General features: G+C 43.5%; 3 protein-coding genes across 4 annotated transcripts in view; 1 reads left to right on the top strand and 2 right to left on the bottom strand.

The window, feature by feature from the left end:
• Window positions 1-395: 395 nt before the first annotated feature.
• Window positions 396-8,997, top strand: copg2 (COPI coat complex subunit gamma 2). The gene is made up of 24 exons (XM_040151818.1): window positions 396-534; window positions 1,174-1,226; window positions 1,340-1,420; window positions 1,533-1,604; window positions 1,699-1,778; window positions 2,145-2,220; window positions 2,381-2,473; window positions 2,644-2,730; window positions 2,916-3,073; window positions 3,224-3,357; window positions 3,530-3,597; window positions 3,915-4,103; window positions 4,702-4,797; window positions 5,209-5,452; window positions 5,678-5,753; window positions 5,933-6,036; window positions 6,154-6,279; window positions 6,434-6,502; window positions 6,663-6,844; window positions 7,040-7,169; window positions 7,435-7,532; window positions 7,736-7,874; window positions 8,052-8,150; window positions 8,571-8,997. Exons 1-24 carry the CDS (start codon window positions 498-500, stop codon window positions 8,699-8,701), a joined length of 2,622 nt encoding a protein of 873 aa, XP_040007752.1. The 5' UTR covers window positions 396-497; the 3' UTR covers window positions 8,702-8,997.
• A 94-nt stretch (window positions 8,998-9,091) lies between these two features.
• On the bottom strand, window positions 9,092-15,154 carry mest. The gene is made up of 12 exons (XM_040139874.1): window positions 15,055-15,154; window positions 14,642-14,832; window positions 13,879-13,958; window positions 13,640-13,717; window positions 13,302-13,438; window positions 13,108-13,166; window positions 12,475-12,515; window positions 12,249-12,319; window positions 12,043-12,144; window positions 11,878-11,954; window positions 11,357-11,420; window positions 9,092-9,701 (listed from the first exon to the last, which is right to left on the bottom strand). The coding sequence occupies exons 2-12, from the start codon at window positions 14,793-14,795 to the stop codon at window positions 9,584-9,586; spliced, it is 981 nt and encodes a 326-aa protein (XP_039995808.1). The 5' UTR covers window positions 14,796-14,832; window positions 15,055-15,154; the 3' UTR covers window positions 9,092-9,583.
• Window positions 15,155-17,988: 2,834 nt separating this feature from the next.
• Window positions 17,989-21,833, bottom strand: part of atp2b1a (ATPase plasma membrane Ca2+ transporting 1a) — a 38,051-nt gene continuing 34,206 nt past the window's right edge. For both annotated transcript variants that reach the window (XM_040142075.1, XM_040142083.1), the window contains one exon: window positions 17,989-20,566. In XM_040142075.1, coding sequence (XP_039998009.1) covers window positions 20,174-20,566 — 393 coding nt within the window. In that variant the 3' untranslated portion in view covers window positions 17,989-20,173. The remainder of the gene's footprint in view (window positions 20,567-21,833) is intronic.

Below are 21,833 nucleotides of genomic sequence, written 5' to 3'. Positions count from 1 at the left end.
GCCCGTATTGTGGTTCATTTTTACTGCAGGGGCCTTGTAATGGGAATTAAACCCGGGCCTGGTCCTCTGCATAGTGTTGGTGTTCAAGATGTGTTTAATTTAGTGAAAGAGAAAAGTTCAAGTCCGTCTTCCAAAAATGGCGTTAATTTCAACTCTGTATTTTTTTTCCCAATTGATTTAATTTGGGCTACAAGACACTAAAAACTGCTCTTTGACGACCCTGTTTAGCTCAATCGGCATAATCGGCATGAAACGATGTTTTAATAATTGTTATCAATTCTCACAACAAACGTCCTACACGTTTGTAATGGTGGATGAATTGTGTGGCAACAGCGCCCCCCGCCGGCCCTGGTGCGGAATGGTTCTGACGTATGTTCCGTCAACGTGGACGTTCCAACAGGAAGAGAGTCTTCACTGCGGCTACGTGGAAGTAGGTTCTCGTACGACCGAGGCTGAGAGCATCTTCTGCCCTCATCCGTCAGCTCCATTCTGAAATAATGATTAAAAAGTTTGATAAGAAGGACGAAGAGTCTGGTAAGATTGGAAAGCCGTTGTTTTATTTCTTTAAACAGTGACAGTGCTTGAAAAAATTAAAATCGTAGCTGGACTGACAAGATGTTGAGCCCTTTGGAAGCTAACACGGTGCTAGCCTCATAGCGTATTAGCTTAAGTTAACGATAGCTGTCAGGATAAATGAACCTGACTGTTAACCGTGACTTGCCGGCTAATTTATATTTCCTCGGCGGATATATAGGTCTGTTCTATACCGATGTGCAGTTGCAGTTAAATTACTGACAATAAATTACTTACATCGGACCGTTAATGTTTAGCTAGCCGTGCTAGCATTGCAAGCTAGGCAGTGTCAGGATGTTGTGGTGTCTAATGTTACCTTACGATTTATTAGACTTGTCCGCTCTGGCATTAAGCACAGCCTGTGTTTAGATTGATGACACGTGACGCAACGATGCTTTAAATGAATGAAGATCGGACTTTAAGTGTACGTTTTCTTATTTGGTCTTTTTTCTATTTCTACTGAATTTAGCTAACTGTATGTAGCATAAGCCAGCGTCACCTCTGTGTCCTTTACGTGTGTCTGGTTTCCATAAAATCCAGTAAAGTAATAAGACGAAGGTTGATTGCACACACGTCTGATCCCCCTGTTTTGATATTTAGGAAGTGGGTCGAACCCTTTCCAACACCTGGAGAAGAGTGCCGTGTTGCAGGAGGTAAAGTCTGCAGTCGGTTTTGCTCCACACATGTTCTGGACGTTCAAGAGACAAAAAGTAGCCAAAGAAACAAAACCACTGAAACGAAATAAGGCGACCCTTCTCGTTCACAGGCACGCATTTTCAATGAGACTCCTATCAACCCAAGAAGATGCCTCCACATTCTCACCAAGATTATCTACCTCCTCAACCAGGTAAAAAGGTTGACTGAAAAAAATGTAAAGCGGCTCCTTATCGGCCTGTGTTGAGATGTTGTCTGTCCACCCATCTAAACATCTTAACTCTCTCTCACTTCTATTTATTTAGGGCGAGCATTTCGGAACCACAGAGGCTACCGAGGCCTTCTTTGCGATGACCAGGCTCTTTCAGTCCAATGATGTAAGATTATTGTTCATTTATTCTAAATTTTAGATTCCGTTTAAGCAGCGTTAAAATACACATGTAATAAATGTATCCTCCCTTTCCCTCTCAGCAAACCCTGAGGAGGATGTGCTACCTTACCATCAAAGAGATGGCCAACATCTCCGAGGATGTCATCATTGTCACTAGCAGGTTTGCACCATGACTTGGCCAGGGCTCTGAGTATTACCTGTATGCAAATAGTGATATCTCACCCAGGAAGTGTCTCTTCTTGGCTGAGTGGAAGGACCTCTGAAACAGTTTGCCCGCAGTTTGTTTACAAATGTTAGCATATAGTAAGACCTGGATACACAAACTGTCAGGTCTGGGTGCACAAAAATTTGATCTTCTTTTGTTGTTATAAAGTCTGATAAATAGGCAGATGTTTGACTATTTAAATTATTACAAGGCGAGCAAGTCTTTGTTAATGGATTTGTTAATGGATGTCAGTGTTTGAATGTGTTCACTTTCCTTTTGAGGTCACAGTGTCTTCGTTATTTCTTGTGTGGTATTTTACAGCCTGACCAAGGACATGACAGGGAAGGAAGATGTATACAGAGGACCTGCTATCAGAGCCCTCTGCAGGATTACAGATGTGAGTACTGCTTCATCCTTGCCCTATCTACCCACCTCTTCCTTTGCTTTGCCATGACATACAAAAAACAGCCTGTATATTCTCCCAACTGGGCCAGTTTAACACTTTTTAGTTAAGAAATGAAGCCATTTTTCTTACATTTCTCCTGTCATCCCTACAGACCACCATGCTGCAGGCCATTGAGAGGTACATGAAACAGGCCATTGTTGACAAGGTGCCCAGTGTGTCCAGTTCTGCCCTGGTCTCCTCACTGGTAAGGCATTGGACAGTATCAGCTTTGACTTGAGAAGTGAGAAATAATTTTTTTTCAAAATTGGGTCTTGATTCTAGGTTTTATTCTGCTGGCATCGCTGTGTTTCCATGGGATTATTATAAAGTTGTGTAATCGTATAACAGTGATCTTCTCTGTTTGTATGTGGACAGCACATGGTGAAGATGAGCTACGATGTGGTGAAGCGCTGGGTGAACGAAGCCCAGGAAGCTGCTTCCAGCGACAATATCATGGTCCAGGTGGGTAGGACAAACACACATGGGAATTCATATGATTTTGAAACATTTATTGTATGTGTAGAGGGGTCGCTCAACCGGATGTTTATATCATACTAAGTATTCATAAATGTAATAACTCGTTGGGTTCGGATTAAACTAACATAGTTGGATTCACCGTTGTCGTTTGTGTGTCTCCTGTCCTCCAGTACCATGCCCTGGGCCTGTTGTATCACCTCAGGAAGAACGACCGTCTTGCTGTCACCAAGATGCTCAACAAGTTCACCAAGTCTGGTCTCAAGTCACCTTTTGCCTACTGCATGCTCATCCGGATAGCCAGCAAACTACTGGATGAGACAGAGGGAGGGTGAGTAGAACTGCAGTAATTTGACACACAGGGTCGCCTGGGTACTTCAGCTAATCGCCTAGTGATGGGTTATTAGGGGGCGCAAACCGCAGGGCCGATGGCATATCGTGAGGTTGTTCAAGGCGTTGTGTTGTATCTTCATGTTTACAGTCACGACAGCCCCTTGTTTGACTTCATTGAGAGCTGCCTGAGGAACAAGAATGAGATGGTGGTGTATGAGGCTGCCTCTGCCATCGTCCATATGCCCAACTGTACTGCCAGAGAGCTGGCCCCTGCTGTGTCAGGTCAGGAGTTCACTAACATCTCTTTCCTTCTCTTTCTCCATTTATTTTGCTCTGTCTGTCTGTATTGTTGATTCAGTGACATTTGAGTGATATTGTGATATTGTGAAATGAGCTGTTCCTCTCATATTACATGCTTATGAATCTAATTGTAAATGTGTGTGTCCTCCTGCAGTGCTGCAGCTCTTCTGCAGTTCACCTAAAGCTGCCTTGAGATACGCTGCAGTCAGGACCCTTAACAAGGTGCCGCCTCACTCTCCATCCCTTTTCTACATGGCTTGTTTTATGATGTATAAGCACAACACTTAAATTGGTCAAAAAGGTTATTACACTGCGTTATTCAGTTGTTGCTCATGTATTAAAGCAATATCACATAAAGTGATCATACGTCCTTTATTATTTCTCAGCGAGATACTTAAGGCATCACCGAAAGTGCTTACTTTATTTATTTGATATATTTTTACCTTTGTCAACAGCACACTCTTTACACTTCAAAATAATATAAAAGATGTTTAGCAGCACTTCAAGAACTATGCTTTCATTTCCTTTGTGTCCACCAGGTGGCAATGAAGCATCCTTCAGCTGTCACAGCATGTAATCTGGACCTGGAGAACCTGATCACCGACTCGAACCGCAGCATCGCCACACTGGCCATCACCACTCTGCTCAAGACCGGCAGTGAGAGCAGCGTGGACCGACTCATGAAGCAGATCTCCTCGTTTGTTTCTGAGATCTCGGATGAGTTCAAGGTCGGCGTTTCTTTTTTTAAATTATTTATTTATTTTATTGTAGTCTTTTTTGTATCCTGTAGTTGATAACAAAGTACAACAAAATCCATACACACATGGTTTAAGGGTTCTGTAATGAATAGAAAGATCCGACATAAGCCATATTACCTGCTGAAATGTCCTCAAGTAGGGTTTTAAAGCCCTATGAGCTGTAGTCTGTAATGGAGTCCAACCTCTGACCCCCACAGAGAGAGAGAGCGAAAAACAGATAAACAGTTAATCTTGCTGACGTATGAAAAGCCATCAAATACACTTTTGAAAATGAAGGCCAGGCAGAACTTTAAGTTGCAAATGCATCAAACCCAGGAGTGTCATTGCCCTTTGCCTGAATGTTGTACCGGCACTGTAATACAATATTGGTTGGAAGTGAGAATAGGTCAGGATAAGGTGGCTTTTTATTTTTTATTTTAATCCCCCAGGATTTCATCTTCTGTGGCCACAAAAGATTAATTTCTAAAATAAATTTCATTGCTTTGTCCCCATTTTAAAATCCTGTTATTTTTGTTCTATTGTCTGTCGCTCTGAATCTGATAAAAACCCTGACACTTGTTTACTTCAGGTGGTGGTGGTGCAGGCCATCAGCGCTCTGTGTCAGAAGTATCCAAGGAAGCACAGCGTCATGATGAACTTCTTATCCAACATGCTCAGAGATGATGTAAGTTGACCATTAACGAACCACTGACTAGCTACTCTTTGGTCTTTGTCTTGGGAGGTTTCCTAAATGACATCATTACCTAAACAGAAAACTTAGAATAAAACTTGCTATAAATACTTTTTTTTACATGTTTTATTAAATATTTAGTATTATAGTTATCTAGTTTATAGTCCAACAAAATTAGTTTTTAACAAAAGATATAATATTCAAATTTGCAACATACAGATATGTGGATGGATAATACTCCTGTCCACGTGCAGATGAGCAGGACTTAGCCTGTTTGTCCACGGGGTTGTGTGTGGGTGATGCTCGCGCGTGGCCCAGTAGCCCAAGTGCAGTTTATGTTGGGGTTGTGTTTCGCTTTTGAGTTGAGCACAGGACTCACAGTGACCATCTCCCCTCTCCCTGCAGGGCGGCTTTGAGTACAAGCGGGCCATCGTGGATTGCATCATCAGCATCATAGAGGAGAACCCGGAGAGCAAAGAGACGGGCTTGGCCCACCTCTGCGAGTTCATCGAGGACTGCGAGCACACGGTGTTGGCTACCAAGATCCTGCATCTCCTGGGCAAAGAGGGCCCGCGCACACCACAGCCCTCCAAATACATCCGCTTCATCTTCAACCGAGTGGTGCTGGAGAGTGAGGCTGTTCGTGCAGGTGAGGCCGAGGGGGAAAGTGTGCATCTCCGAATTTCACGTATTTTATCCTAACCTTTGACTCCAGAAGCCGATCTTCAACATCCATGCCAGGGGTCTTACATCAGCACTCCCATTACTTAAGCAACATACTAGATCGATACATCACAACAAGTTTACTAGTGAGTATTCACACTATTTTTTCACGACATTTAATTAGCAGCTTTGTTTCTCATCCTCCTTTCAGCCGCGGTCAGCGCTTTGGCTAAATTTGGAGCCCAGAATGATGATCTGCTGCCGAGTGTCCTGGTTCTTATGCAGAGGTATCCAGTTACTTTCATTACTTGTTTGCATTAGTTGAATGTGGACATATTTGCGATAGGGTTCTGTTGTTAATAGATGCAAACGGAGGGCTACACGGCTAAAGTCTAACACATGCACTATACTGTATATTGGTTAATATGTGATGGAGCATACCTCTAATGTCTGTTTGTTCTTACAGGTGTATGATGGACAGCGATGATGAGGTGCGTGACAGAGCTACTTTCTACATGAATGTGCTACAGCAGAAGCAGAAGGCTCTGAATGCCGCCTACATCTTCAACGGTAGGACGCACACACACACACTCTTCCGTTCTCCATGTTTAACAGTCGTGGGTTGTGGTAGCCAGCGGAGCAAAGATGTTGAGCAATAACCTCTCTTCCTCTGCGTACTGCTCTCAGGTCTGTCTGTTTCCATCCCCGGCCTGGAGAAGTCCCTCCACCAGTACACTTTGGAGCCCACGGAGAAACCTTTCGACATGAAGACCGTCCCTCTGGCCACCACTCCCATCACAGAACAGAAGACAGGTACAACCACAGAACTGTGAACTAATCAGTTCAGGGCTTCTCTTGAAACCTTGGTTTTGTACTCAGTCGAGAAACTATAATGGCCAGGTGTCAAATAGTTCAGGAGTGTCTGTTAAAGTTGTTTTTTTTTTTTTTTTTTTTTTTTCCCTCCCAGAAATTGCCCCTGTCGCTACAAGCAAACTGCCAGAAAAGTTGGCCCCATCACGCCAGGACATTTATCAGGGTAAGACTGTAAACACTGTTCTTCCTTTAAGATGTGCATGATGCAACTGGAGACTGATACTTGCCTTTGCATTCAGTATATTAGCCCGATTAGATATAATATATACAATGCCTACCGTGTCTCTGGTTTAATCTGTCTCTGCCTTTCGTCCCTCCGACAGAGCAACTGGCCTCCATCCCAGAGTTCCAAGGTCTGGGCCCGCTCTTCAAGTCTTCTGAGCCGGTGCAGCTGACGGAGGCTGAAACAGAGTATGTGGTGCGCTGCATCAAACACACTTTCGCCAGGCACATGGTGTTCCAGTTCGACTGCACAAACACTCTGAATGACCAGCTCTTGCAGAAGGTACCAGCGGTTTTACTGCTCAGTTTCATGATCACTTTTATTTTATTAACCTGTTTTTGTTTTTTTGTTTTTCCCAGAGAGTCAGTTAGATGTACTCTTCTAATTTACTTTTTGGACTAGTGTGTAGAATTGCAGATATAGCAGTAGTTTAACTACAACACAGTTGTGAATGTAAGGTGTGGTTCTTTGTGTCAGGTGGTAGTGCAGATGGAGCCGTCGGAGGCCTATGAGGTGATACACTATATCCCCGCCGCCAACCTCCCCTACAGTCAGCCCGGTTCCTCCTACACTCTGGTCCGCCTGCCTGATGACGACCCCACTGCCGGTAGGGACACTGGGACACCACGGGGCTTATTGGGGTGGTGACCAGAAAAGCAGGATTTGGATTTGATGGTGAAAGAAACTGAGAGTTCATGACATTTAGATCAGAAAATGGGGAAAACAAAGTCACGCAGCAGCCAAACACGGGTACAAGGCTTGTACAAGGTCCCAAATAATAGTTTTAGAAGAGAAAAATGTGTTTCGGAACAAGCAAAGTGAGGAAGAGCTTGTTGAAGAACAAACTGTTGATGTGTCCCACCTGTCCACAGTGTCTTGCACGTTCAGCTGCACTATGAAGTACCTTGTCAGAGACTGCGACCCCAACACAGGAGAGCCTGACGATGACGGTTATGACGATGAATATGTGGTATGTGATCACAGCACATCTACACACTATCAAAACAAGGAGAATGAGATATTTTCATCAGTGTAAATGATCTTATGCCTGTTTTCCTTGTCTTCTTTTCTTTTTTTTGCCCTATTTTGTTTGCCATTTTCCCTCTTATCTCCAACTCTTCTCTCCTCGTCCCTCGAACTCTCTTGTGTTTCTTGTCCTCTGCTTTTCTGTAGCTGGAGGATCTGGAGGTGACAGTTGCAGACCACATCCAGAAGGTTTTGAAGCCGAACTTTGGAGCAGCGTGGGAAGAAGTGGGAGATGAATTTGAGAAGGAAGAGACCTTCGCCCTCGCGTCTGTACGGACTCTAGACGGTACGGTGTTCGCTCACAAGCTAGACTCAAGTGTGCATTTTCAGTCCTTTTTGTATATTTTTGCAAATAGCTGCTTCCCGAGATTGAAACAGTATGTCAAGGAATTTCATTCATGGCTTAGGCCATAACTGACACCCAGTGTTATGTGACTAATTTGTTTTGTTTTTTTATGTACAGAGGCGGTGGGTAACATCATCAGCTTCCTGGGAATGCAGCCGTGTGAGCGCTCAGACAAAGTTCCTGAAAACAAGAACTCGCATGTCCTCTTCCTCGCTGGTGGGTGTTGGATGTCAAGATGGTGTTAACTCTTTGGTCTTAAGAGGGTTTTTTAATTTTTTTTTAATTATTATTTTTTTCTCCATACAGATTGTTTCCTTAGAAATGTAATCATTGGAAAATGGTTGTTTATGTAAGATAATGTTGTCTCTCATGTAGGATGAGTTAACAGTACTGCAAGGAGGATTGTTATCAATTACCTCCAGAATTATTTTAAGTTGACTAAAAGTAGATTTAAGAACATATTCTCTCATTTGGATTCCTGTTCTATGAAACACGATACATACATACTCAATCCAGACTGTATGTAAACATAACTTCTTAATAGACATATCTGCCGAATGAGGGTTCTGACAGGCGTGACTCGCTCGGCCAGCATCTGTTTAACTGGCAGCTCTCCCTCTCCCCCTCTCCTCCCAGGCGTATTTCGTGGAGGTCACGATGTGCTGGTTCGTGCCCGCCTGGCGCTGGCTGACGGCGTCACCATGCAGGTGACGGTCCGCAGTGGAGAAGAGACGGTCGTCGATGTCATCCTGGCCTCTGTGGGCTAAAGTGCTCCCAGTGCAGCTTCGTGCCAACGCAACCACAAGACCTTTTCATCTCTGCACGACAAACTGTCTGAAATGTCACTTTTTTTTCACAGTTCTATTAAATGTATAAATCTATTGTAATTACTATGCTGACACCATCCAACCTGAAAAACAACATAAATGTTTTATTACTTCTAGTATATAAAATGATAGTGTTTCTGCTGTTTTCTTTATACTGTCTGCTGGTCCTCATCCTTTGCAGTAAGAATTTTTCTTCTGTCTGTCAAATCTACAATAAAGTCCTGACTGTCAAAACACACCAGGTCTCCATTTGTTGCATGAAAGTTAAGACCCTTGTTTTTTTTTTTTTTTTTTTTTACAAAACTAGTTTTATTTGAAGAAAAGTCGACATTTAGTTTTTTTTCATTGACATCAAGAGAAATGTAGAAAATCATATCAAAATCCATTCAGAATGCAGCTGATTGCAGGAAAAAAACAACAGAAAATGGAGGGAATCGAAACTGTCCCGCAAGGGTCACACAGCCAAACCTAACCTACAGAATCATGCTTCCTCAGAGGGTTCACACTTTTAACACTCACCAGGTTAGTCAGTCAGTTGCATTAAGTACAATTGATCTTTTTTTTTTTTTCCTTTTTAGCTCACATTTTATGTCGTCTATGGCAGTGACTGACATCTCGGATTGATGCTGGTAAATTAGCCCATCAGTTGCGATTAAATCTTAGATTAATACACCATTTCTCCTGATTACAATCGTCAGGCATTTCCTGGTATTTCCACCACACGTGATCACTTCTCACTTTGGTTCACACAGCTTTTGGTACTCAATGGTACTGTAACATAGGTTTTAGTACCGTTCTTGAACAGGGGCCTCGCATTTCCCTTCAGAACGAGTGAATAAAATTGAAATATGCGTTGAGGAAGCCGGTGGGATCTTCCAGCTGAGGGTAGTGACTGATGTGTTCGTCCAAAATGGTGACTGTCGACCTCTGGACCAGCTGCCTGCAGGGACAAGTTATATTTTAGACAGCCAATATCATTAACGCACGAAAGGCACAAAAGCGATGCTACGTGTTTGAGCCACAACCAGTTCAGGAAAGTGACAGTGACTAGGAATGATTTGTGGCTCTATGGCTCGTCTTGGTAGCCTAGTGGCTTAAGGTGTATGAATAGACCATGATAACCATGCATCACAACATCCCCGGTTCAAATCTCACTTGGGATTTTTTGCTACATGTTCATTTTTAATTTTCTTTCTTCTAAAACGCTTTTAAAAAAAAAGAAAAAGACATGAAATTCCAGTGCCACCATTTTACCAGCAGTGTTTTAATTCAAACACGTTTTCATATAAATGGTTGTATAAGACAAAGATAAGCTAATCACCAAATTTTCTTCCATGGTGTTGAGGAAATGTTACAGGCCTAAGCTTCCAAAGGTCCCTGGTTCCACTCCAGCCTGGAACTACTTTTTTTTTTGACGTTTGTCCTCTAAAATGCTTCCCGCTGCATTCAAGAGAACAAACGGAACCAGAAACCAGTGCGAAAGATGGTGGCGGAGCAGAAAGACAGAGGGCTCCCATGCGAACGGTTGCCGGCTCAAGACCAAGCTGAGTCTCTGAGGAAGGACTCAAATGTGAACAAATGAGGAAAGACTCAAATGTGAATGAATGAGGTTCCCCACTGTACGCAACATGGCTGAAACACAGGCTTCCCTCTCTGAGGAAGGACTCAAATGTATATGAACGAGATTCCCCACTGTATGCAAGATGGTTGAAACACTAGCTTGAGGTTCTGAAACTGGACTCCGTAAGCAAAAACATCAAATGAGATTCCCTACAAAACAGAGTGGAGACTTGTGAAAGCTGGCTGTTGAGGTGTCGGGAATCCTCCAGCTACACAAACGAGATTCCAAAGGACAGTTGCAGCATCTGTGACAAGTGACGAATAAAGCGGGATCAGGCGCAGTGAAATGCAAAGAACGAAGCGTAAGGAAAAACGAAGAAAAGCTTCAAAATAAGGAATTTTTTTTTTTTTTTTAAGCCAAGACACATTTTTAAAAGACCCCATTCTTCCTTCACATCTCCGCTTTACCTTGACCAGGGTTTGAACTCTCAACCTTTAGGATTCAGACCCCTGTTATTAGCCCTGCGCCACCATCTGCTTCACGTTTAAACATGGGCTTGACTGCTATTTGCCAGAAATGAACTAATGGGAAACAAACGAAAAAAAAAAAACACATGGACAGAAACTAATCTGAGGCAAATCTTGGAAAAAGGTCTCAATAGCACTGAATTAGTTTTAAACGAGACGTATTTACACAGCCATTATCTCACATTAGTAAATGGAACTAAAGTCAAAAGACGTGAACTCAATTTTCCTGAACAAAATCACTTGAGATCAAATCAGTTTCACGACATAAAAAAACAGTGTGCCGTGTGTAAAGTTAGACTTTTTAAGAGTTAGTGTCGTTTAGATCAAATCGTAGTAAAGAGCGGAAAAAAATGAAAAGAGCTCCGATAATCTGTTAAACTTCCCTTTCCCCCTTTTTTCCCCTCGCAATTTGTCCTCATTCCCATTCAGTGAGTGGGCAGAAGGAAGATCTGCCAAGAGACGTGAGCTACAGATCCCTCCTTAAGAGCCAGAGGCGGGGGCACTCACTGGTAAAGACGGATGAACTGTGGATGAGGGTTGACGGGGTCCAGGGGTCCGTAGATCATGTGCACTGCAAGACAAGACGGAGGAGAGAGGGTCACAGGGGAAAAGATGGAGGGAGGAACACTGAGGGGTGGAGGAGCGATACACGAGGGGAGATCTTAAAGGAGAAAGCTAAATGTGTGACACTGCTAACGATACAAACCTCATGAGAAATGCTGTACAAAGGTATTAGCACACACACACACATACACACACACACACACAGACACACACACACTCACATCCCCGCCTGCCTCCCTCCCGAGCTTGGGATCACAGATGGACTACGAGGCCGCTCCTCACAGGGTAAGCAGCTTAGCATCAGCGGCTCTCCTGCCGAGGCTGCTGGGTTAATACAAATTAAGGAACTGTTTGGCCTACGCAAAAGCCACCCTCGGATTTTCCTCACACACACACACACACACACACACACACACACACACACACGCACGCACTTTAGGACTGATGCAACAACAAAAACTCACGCGGGACGGCGGTGGAAGTGAGCGCGCCCACCCATCGCTCTCTGTGTTTTAGTCTCTGGTTGATGTACTGGAGAATGCTGAGAAAGAGAGGACACGATCGGCAGTGAGCGAGCGGAGAGGAGCAGGAATAAAAGGGACGCAAAGTGAGCAGACAAACGCACACACCTGTCCACAACTAGGTTGCCGTCATTGTAGCGCAAACCCGTCCACATGTCCCAGAACTCAGCGTCGGTGGGCTGCGTGTAGGGACCAAACACTTCTCCGATCCTGCCCGTCGACAGAAAAAACAAAAACAGCTAAACGAATAACTTCAAACGCTGCCACATCCATGTATTTCTGTCACTTTGGAACAAACCTCTGGTCCTGCTTACCCCTTCTGGAAGATCATATAGTTGGTGAGACGAGTCAGGAGGGGAGCCAGAAAACTGGAGTCCTTCAGAAGCTTTTGGGTGGGGAAAAAAAAAAAAAATGTCTGAGGGAGAACTTTGTCAGCCAAACATCTACCCGGAAGTCCGTCCACTCTCACCCGCTTCTTAAAGCCTTACATCATTCCACGTGAGCTGAAAAGTAGGTTGAGGAAAAGCAAAAGCGACTCACCGTCTGCAGCAGCCGCGGGTGGTGTGTTTCTGGGAAGATCCCTGTTGGAAAACACAAGTATCAGCACTGCCTGTGTCCTTTCTCAGCAGAGTAACGAGACTCGGCGGGAGTACGGGGGGGCTGCAACTAACCATTTCATGAGCACGAGGCGAAGCCTTCAAATTGCTTGGTTTGCCCGACAAGCAGTCCAGAAGCCAAGGATGTTCAATTTACAATGAGAATAAGAGATATAAAAGCGGGAAATCCTCACAGTTTAGAGGCCGGATCAAAGAAAATGGCTGGCATTTTTTTTGCTTGATAAATGACTTAAATAATTAAACGACGATCGAAAAAGTGCTGCCAAAAACTTTTTTCTGTGGTACTCGAGTGTCAGTTTCTACACAGCACAGTGAGCTGCTTTGCTACGCGGAACAGAAAGGATCCAACCGGAGACAACAGGAGCTCCACACTCCATCAGTCCGACCATGTTTTAGTCCTACGTGCCATAAAATTATTTCTAATGCAAAACCTTGTTTGGGGAACAGAAATATGAATGGAGTTTTTTTCCTCTTTCTACCTCACGGATTACAGAAAAATTCAAGGAGAGGAGCTGCTGCCTACAACGTGACCAAAGCAAAAGGAACAAAACTCTACCTCCATTAGAAAGACACAGGCTGTTGAAGGTCAGGTGACCCGTCCGATTTTGGTCAGTCCTGGTTTGGGAGCAGGAGAGAGAGAAACAACCGAGAGAGAGAGAGAGAGAGAGATGGGGGGTTAGCGCTTTATCATTTTACTGTAATTTTGTCAATGTTCATAAATACACCGGGCACACACACACACACACACACCTGTAGAGCAGCTCCAGGGCCACAGTGTCTCCATAGTCATGGGACACCAGGTTGACTCGCTGGTTGCTCAGACCCAAGTGGGCCACCAGGGCCTCCACCACATTGGCCTGCTCGAAGATGGAGTACCTGTGCGGTCGCTGGGATGTCCAGGCGCGGGAGAAAAAAGGAGTCGCGGGTAAATGCAGAGAGAAAGCATTGTGCAGGAAAATTATGAAACGTGTTTTGGGTGCGTTCGTCTGTAAAATAAGGAGAATTTTCGCAGTTATAAATCCACAGGGGGGTCGAACCGTCGTCTCCTCTGCGGCGCGACATTTGAACCGGCGGGAATTTTTACTCACTGGCTTGTCACTGAAGCCAAAGCCGAGGAAGTCCAGCGCAATGACTCGATGGAAGCGCTGTGTGAGTGGCTCCCAGATCTGTGAGGGAAAAAAAACAAAAACAAAAAAAAACACACACACACACACACACACACACACACACACACACACACACACACACACACACGGCTTAAGATTGTCTGCAGCAAGATGCAAAATTGAATGCACTGATGTGGCCACTGAGAGCGTGCGGTGGGCACCTTGCTCCAGTCGTAGCTGGAGGTGGGGAAGCCGTGGAGCAGAATGACGACGTCGGAGCTTCCCAAAGCCCCGTAGGAGTCTGGGTAGAGGAAAAGATGAGACCAATAAATTTATATGTGTGTATATAATAAAAAAAATATACATGTAAAGAGCTAAATATGTTTAGGACAACTTGGTGCAAAGAGGCAAGTTCTACTCCAGGCATAAAGGTGACTGCTGGAAATGCTAATGAAAGGTGTGTAGGGACATAATGATGAGAGAAAAAAACAAAGATTCTGATTGGGTCACGCATGAGGCCTAGACGATTAGACAATGCATCAGTTTGTCGACGTGACAGGTAACTGACAACTTGAATAATCAGTCAGCTGATCAAGCAAAACTCCAGCGATGCCAATGTGAGGATTTGCTGCCTCCCTCTGTTTTGAGAACAATCTCGCCACCGGCTCCGTTTGGTGTCTTTGCTCTGGGAGCTTCTGATCACATCACACATCACATGATCTCCACCAGGTGAAGGTGTGAGCCACTACTACAGCTACAGTACAGCTGTTGGCTCCACCTCTGTCAGCATTTGTTACTATTATTGACAGGGGATCAACCGTAAGTTCAAGAGAAACCGATAGATCGAACAATATTGGGAATAATCATTACCAGTAGCCCTACGTGTGGCTACCACAGCACCAGTCTGAGCCTAGGCAGACATCTTACGCTGCGGTTTAAAAATGTTACTGTGGCTGAGGACGAGTGCAGGGGCTGGACTCTCGCCTCTGTAGAAGATCTTCCTGCCCCTGAAGTGGAAGAGCTCCCCGGCACCGTGCCACTTCTGCAGGGCGGGCGAGAGCTGGGGGGGCGGGATGTGCAGGTAGACGGCGACCAGCGGGACGCAGATCAAGCCCACGTGAATCCACCACTCCTTCATCTTGAGCCCGGCGGCGGGGGGGTCCGCATGCCTGCCTCTGAGGGGACAAGTGACAGGGTTTATCCAAGGGGGGGCTACAGTCCTGCCTCCCCACCTAGACAGTAACGCATTCCTCTACAACATGACCGTCTGCCGAGCACCTGCGCCCCACCGGGAGGAAGAAGCATTAGCGGCCGACTCGCGACAGCCAAACGCGGCTCTAATCCCCCGCCGCCCCGATTCCGGCTCCCGTTCAAGCAGTTGGGACTTCAGTACTTACGGAAACGCCGCGACCTCTCTTCGGTGGACCTTCGCCCCGTGTTTAGGACCCGCAGCCGCAGGATGTATTCCCGCGGAGCGGAAAGGAACGGCGGCTCGCGGAGCGCTCGGGGGGGGGTCTCACTCCGCCGAGGTCTCACTCCGCTCCTGCTTCGCAAACCTCCACCAGACGTTGGTCGAATTCGACCGTCGAGACGGAAGACGCGGTGACGAGTCGAGGTTTCCTCCCGCCGTCCCAGCCCGGGCGGGGAAGGTCTCAGCGACGTGGTCAGGCTGTGGTGGTTGTCGTCCGCCGGGGCGCTAGGACCGAGTGACTCGTCGCCTCGATCCACGATCTTTGGGGAGTTGACGGGGTTTGAAGTGCGGATCGAGTGGCGCTTACTGCCCTCTGCTGGTCTGGATGTGTGGTGACAGATTATCTTCTATGAAATGTTAGTTTATTCAATATAGGTTATTTTTAAAACTAAAGAGATTAAGGCAACATTACTTTTTTTTCTTAATATATTCTATTTATTTCCCTTTTAATTTCATTATTTTTTACTTTTTTATGTTTATTTTTCATTTGATTAAATGTGTTTATTTTTTTCACCCTTTTCTTTTGTTTTTCCTCTCAACTATTTATTTATTAACAATATTCCTTTTTTATTTTTCTTACATTTATTCATTATTTATTACTTTTCATTCTTTATTTTAATTATTTATTTAATTGAACATTTTCTATTGTGTGTTGTTCAAGGTTATTTTTGCATTTTTTTTCTTTTTAAATCACATTTGCACGGACACTATTGTCTGAAGTCAAGCCTATTCACATGTGAATATTTCCTGGCTTTCTTAGTCTTCTATTAAAGTAAACTGGGGTTTTCGGTTTTTTTTGGCCAAATAACACACGAGCACCTTGAACACATCACCTTTGGCCCTGGAAAAATGTGATGGGCATTGTCACTATTTTCTGACATTTTTACAGACCAAATGATTAATTGAATAATCAAGAAAATACTGAGTGATGATAACAGATGAATTGATGATGAGAATGATTGTTAGTTGCAGTGCGGATTCTATCTACAGTGCTTAACAGTAGGATAGAGTCTGGGTTTGTTCATGGCAACAGGCCCTTTACTCCTCAACAAACGTGTTTAAATGATTTGCAGTTTTGATGTAAAATTCACGTGGACGTTGTTCATCACGGTTCCAAAACACAAAAATAAATAAAGTGCATATCTTCTCTGCTGTGTTGGAGGAGACAACTGTTAATTTAAAAAAAAAAATATGAAAGAAGAAACAATCGTTGATATTTGTATCTGATCGTATATGGCAAAATATACTCCAAGCCTTCCGAATTGCTGGATTGTATCCTGTTACTGCATACTGCAAACAAGCTTTACTTCTGCTTTACCTGCTTTCAGCCCTGCACAGAAGAAGTAAGAGGTGGCCTTGTTGGAGGAGGGACAGCCGTGGCAACCATTTCCAACAAAGCGACCATCGTGCGACACTTACTGGCAAGCTCGTACAGATGCAGAGTTAACCTCTGTATCTGCCTGACGGACAGCCAGACTGTTCAACGCTGAACTCGATTGCTGGGGATCGTGAATATTCACTCCCGAGGCAAGAGCGGTTTCTGAAAACACACACAAAACATTATTGCCGGTACCCGGCCGCCCACAGAGACAGTAGTCGTACATTAGGATCAGCCATTGTTTCCAGAGGACAGGATTTTCAAATCATTCAAAGCTCAAGACAGCTTGAGAGGAAAACAGACTGTAGAGCAGGAGCCCTTACTAAGTTAAACTGGAAGGGCCTTGTCAATTTTGAAGCCACATATTCTATATTTACAGATTGTAGAGGAAGTAAGGCAATTTCCAAGCTAAAACCAGCTCACTCTTATTCATACCCATAAGCAAACAGGTAATGGGAGTTAAATGCATGCATTTGTTTACGCAGACGATGTCAATTTCTACTGTATTCAACACTGATTGCCCCACTCTGTTCATTGGCTACAATCAATTTGGAAATGTGCGTGCAGTTATCCAGAAGAGCAGCTCTCTTGGAAGAAAAATACCCTCACCGAAGACCGTGACTTTTGCACCGAAAAAAATGTTTGCTTGCCTTCACTTCGGAAGTGTCGGAATTTTTCGCTCCGCAACGTTCCCATTCGCACACAGCAGCTACATTCCATAAACACTGCGCGATAAATGAAAAGCATGGCCCTGCAGTTAGGCTAAATACATTTTTTATTTTTAAAAACCATACACATTACTCGACAAGTTTCAAATGTAAATCCAATCACGATATCCATTTAAAATGCTCAAGATAAACAGACATGAAGTACTTTTATTTCCAAATGTTAAAAGATAAAAAAATAATAATCCATAAAACAGATGGAAAAACATTCATTCCCATTACAGGAAGAAGCTACAGAACAAACTCCTCATATGGATTCCGCTCGTCTTTTCAAATTCTCACTTTGTGTGCAATCCTAGCTGCTATTTTGTCATCTGTAAAACAAGGAAAACAAACTATTTCCTCAGAGAACATTGTGATTTAACATCTCCACCTCCTTCCCCTGTCCACGGCCCTTCAGGTGAAGGCGGCCAGAAGGCTGCAGGAAGAATCTGCAGCCTGCTGCCGGAGTCATCCTGCGTGGTTGACAAGCACCATCCAAAACATTGAATTAAGTGACAAACTAAAAGAAGCCTGTTCTCTTTCACACCATTTGCACCCTGAGATGAATATTCCAGAACAACACACATTTTAGTGGCCAAAACCCTCCCCATATAATGTGATTGGTGTCAAATCATCCAAAATTGGTTTAGTGCGATGTAAGGTATCATCAGTATTGTCATAAAAATACAAAGGTACATTTTTTTAAATTATGATTTGTATCAAAATTCTTTTTCCCCAAGGAACGCTATGAAATAAAGTACCCTGTGCAGATAGATACCAGTGTATGCCTAGTCTTTATTCTTGAAAAATGCACATGTCCAATTTTTTAGCATTTCCAGTAAATCAGGTGTCAAAAATATTTTACAAACAAATCAAATGCAGCAACATTTATTCATGGTGAAAGGAGTCAAATGGACAGGGCTGAAGAGAAAAAATAAGCCTTTTTTTTTTCCTTCGGTTTTTGATTTTTAAAAAAGGTCAACAAACCAGGACTTGGAGGAGTAAAATTAAGTTTTTCCTAAAGCATGATCTCGAGAGATTGAATGAAATATGAAAATAATTCACTTGCTTTTTGACCAAGACAATGTTTTACTATCTAAATACACAAAGTCTAAAGTTAAAAGGTCTTTTTCTTTATAGATTTCTTTTAAATTAAATACTTTTTCTATGCCTGAGTAAACAAATATCAGTATTGTACATTGGCAGGGGGCTAATGTTTTGCTGAGAAAAACAAAAATAGAAATAAAATGCACCAATTTAAAAAAAAAAAAAAAAAAGATGACCAGGATCCATATTTATCAAGCATCTAGAGGGAGGAAATCAGTCATAACAGGCCCAAAATTTTAAGAATGAGGCTCATTTGGTTCTAGTTTTAGCTGAAGGAGTAACAGTACTTTATCTGTAAGGAGTTTTCCTGAAGGTGGCAAATGATGGGACCCAGCATCCTCTAAATTATTTTTGTAGCCAAGGCACATTCACGTTTAGTCTATTTGGACTTCTTATTCAAAAACAAATAGGTGCACTGGTTGAATAGCTCATAATACAGCGCCAGTTTGAACTCAACTTGGTTGTTAAAAAAGCTGTTGAAAGGTGAGTCATTTTAATGCTTTTATGAGTTTTGGCAAAAACAATTTTTTAGCCTTAACGTGCATAAATTAGCTTGTCATTTCTTTTTTCCTGTATCAAATTATCTACCTTAGCCTCTTCTGAATGTAACTATTGACAAAGACTACAAGTTGTTAAAACCACAAAAATCTAAAAGTAAATCTTTCACTTCCTGCTGAAAGTGACCGTAGGCGGCTTCGTAAGGACCTCATGCCCGACTCTGAGGTAAGACTTTGTTTCCCAGTCACACTTTCAGCACGATTCTAGGCGTCTTTCCGCGATGCTTGCTAAATACGGGCCCAGACATTTTCTAAAATCCCTTTAATGAGTGAACCTTTCAACATGTGGAAATCCTTGAACACAACATAATGAATGAAAAGAGAATCCAGAACTCCAGAAGGTTTTGTGCACATGAAAACTATCGAAGAAATGGAAGAAGTAAATATTTATAGCAACGTTAGTGGACAGAGGCCCTAATTGTCTTTCCTGTCCCGTCTCTTGTGAAAAACACCTCAATGGACCTCTTTTCTATACAAGCCTTAGTGTTTATCGGTTTGGCTAGAGGGTTCTATATTTATCTACAAATATATAACAAATAAAACTTGCAGGCAAAAATAGTTAAGTTTCAATAGAAACACCCTTTTTTCCTGAAAATACAGCAGTATCTGAAATAATCCTCTCATTCATTTTTTTCTGTCCCAGTTTTCTGCATCATACATCAGGAAGCTCTTTTGCCTACAAACAGAAAAAAAGTATCTACAAACTTTGTAAACAGACCTGCTTTTTCCAAAAACATAAATAACTCAAAATATTAACAGCCGATGGAGCAGAAATACGTTTTGAGTGAGCAAGGGCCAGAGAGATAAATATACAACACCATTCAGATAAAAGAGAAGCTAAAGGTTCTTTCATAATTCTTACAGACGATCTTCAAGCCAGGAGGAGGACCTCCCCTTCTCAATTAAAATAATAATAATAATAATAATAATAATAATAATAATAATAATAATAATAATAGAATAATAAAAACAGGTCACTTTCAATCTGAGTTTATAATCACCCCTTGTTTACCGAGAAAAACAAAAGTTACCAAGGAGGGAGGGGTGGAGTCCTTGTGTTGCAGCAGGGGACTGATAAGAACCAAAAATATAAGAAGACCAAAGCATCCACACCAAGCCGTACATTCCTCTGAATGTTTGCTGTTCTTTTAGTCCAGCCCAAGCCAAGCTCACACGAGACGCCGCTCTCCTTCTAGCCCATCGTCTCTCCTTTCCAAGTGTTCGTTCCTTTTGTCTGAGTTGAGCTCCTTGGTGGCGGGTAGAAAAGTGGTGGTGACGTGTGGCGCAGGGGTCAGATCAAAGGGAGGTCTCCAGGCTGTGTAGGGGGCTCCCCGGGGCCGAGGGGGTTCCTGATTTGGGGCCCTCTGGGAGGAGGTGGTTACTGCTCTCCACAGCGTTATTGTTCTGGTTTGGGGAGGGGGAGACCGGTGTGGTGGGGGCGGCGGTGGTGGTGGGCGAGGGCGACGGCGAGGGCGGCGTGGGCGTGGCGTTGCGGGGGCTGGCGGAGTTGCGCTTGGTGGGAGCGTCGTCCTCTGCATCGGTGTCGTCTATGAGGGGGATATGGGGCTCAGAGTCCTCTATCCGAAATTCGGGGTGGGTCATGAAGTTGTGGATTGATGTTCGCGACTCGGGCTTCTCCAGCCCCTCATAGAGGGAGATGGAGCTGCGGAATGCATTCACCACCCGGATCTGGAGGGAGGGAGAAGGGACAGGGATCGGGGAAAGACACATATTAAGACACATATTAAGTAATGATACATGTACGTTTTTCATCTTAACATCTGGATAGAACACCACAGATAAAAACCTCGGACGCAGGTTTTATTGGGTCAATAATAGGTGAGTTTTAGGGGCAAAAAATTATCGGGGGGGGGGGGACTCTCAGAAACACGTGCAGGTGTGCAGTTATTTCTAGTAGTCAAATTACAACTCGTAAAACCAGTTAACTGTAAGTTGTCCTGACCCATTTTCTAGACTACATTAGCCTCAAAAGCCCTGTCAAAGTCCTTGCTAGTTTATCTTAAAAGCGAAAACAGGAGCAGCTGATATTCTTCAGTTCAGTTTCACTTCCTGTTTCTCCAAGTCACCCAATGTCCTGTCAATATATTTATTCTAGAGTACAGAATGAATGGAAAGTGAAACGTCACGGATTTAAAGTCTGCTCACAGGACAAAACCTCGCGCTAACGCACACAACTTAAAGGCATGAGAGAGAGCTGAGGCATTAAAAAGGCGTCAGGTTTCAGCAATGTTCGAACAGACCGGACTGCAAGCCTGTACGGAGCCAGTGTTTCTGAGAGATAGAAAAACTTGAGTTGCATCCACTGAAAACGAAAACTGACACTTGACTCTGTGTTTTCAGAGAAACTATTCTTTAAGGTCATGTAGTAAAATCCAGGGTGAGAGTACAAACCAGCGTCAAACTCAATGCAATGTATGCTTTTTTTTTTTAATGATAAGTATAGTGGTAGTATTTCACACTTGGTAGAGGCCTGTGTCTGATTAATCAAAATGCAAAAGGGGAACCAAGAGAGGCGGAATGCTGTTCTTTTGACAAGAAAAGGACAGAGGCTGGACACAAGAGTTTACTGTTGTTGGACATGCTTTAGATATATACATACATACATATATACATGAGAGAGAGAGAGAGAGAGAGAGAGAGAGAGAGAAGAGAGAGAGAAAGAGAGAGAGAGGAATTGAGACAAAGAAAGAAAGGGGTGGTCAGTTATAGCTTATGTTTGTGGAGTCAAAAAAAAAAAAAAAAAAAAAAGCTGCGGCAGCCAAGCATGTCTACAAGCTGCTATACATGTCAAAAACAGCACAAAGAGAAAAAACTCACAAACGAGACCAGAGACTTTGAACCCATGCAGAGCGCGGCGCTACCTTGTGTTCAATGGTAGTAAACCTTTGAGTATAGCCCATGACACATTTCACAGAATCTAAAGAAGAATATGTGG

Source organism: Xiphias gladius, chromosome 2 (assembly GCF_016859285.1).
Source record: "Xiphias gladius isolate SHS-SW01 ecotype Sanya breed wild chromosome 2, ASM1685928v1, whole genome shotgun sequence".
Classification (NCBI taxonomy): Eukaryota; Metazoa; Chordata; class Actinopteri; order Istiophoriformes; family Xiphiidae; genus Xiphias; species Xiphias gladius.
The sequence above is the reverse complement of the archived record's forward strand: the minus strand, read 5'-3'. Positions and strand labels throughout refer to the sequence as shown.

What these genes read in the sequence shown, in the direction of transcription:
- mest (XM_040139874.1), bottom strand. Translation starts at nt 14,795, where the DNA reads ATGAAGGAGTGGTGGATTCACGTGGGCTTGATCTGCGTCCCGCTGGTC. An exon ending in CAGGAAGATCTTCTACAGAG is followed by an intron (nt 13,959 to 14,641) that starts GCGAGAGTCCAG and finishes TCCTCTACCCAG; the next exon opens with ACTCCTACGGGGCTTTGGGA. An exon ending in GGCAACCTAGTTGTGGACAG is followed by an intron (nt 11,955 to 12,042) that starts GTGTGTGCGTTT and finishes TCTCTTTCTCAG; the next exon opens with CATTCTCCAGTACATCAACC.
- copg2 (XM_040151818.1), top strand. Translation starts at nt 498, where the DNA reads ATGATTAAAAAGTTTGATAAGAAGGACGAAGAGTCTG. An exon ending in CTGGATGAGACAGAGGGAGG is followed by an intron (nt 3,074 to 3,223) that starts GTGAGTAGAACT and finishes TCATGTTTACAG; the next exon opens with TCACGACAGCCCCTTGTTTG. An exon ending in TGCCGCCTACATCTTCAACG is followed by an intron (nt 6,037 to 6,153) that starts GTAGGACGCACA and finishes TACTGCTCTCAG; the next exon opens with GTCTGTCTGTTTCCATCCCC.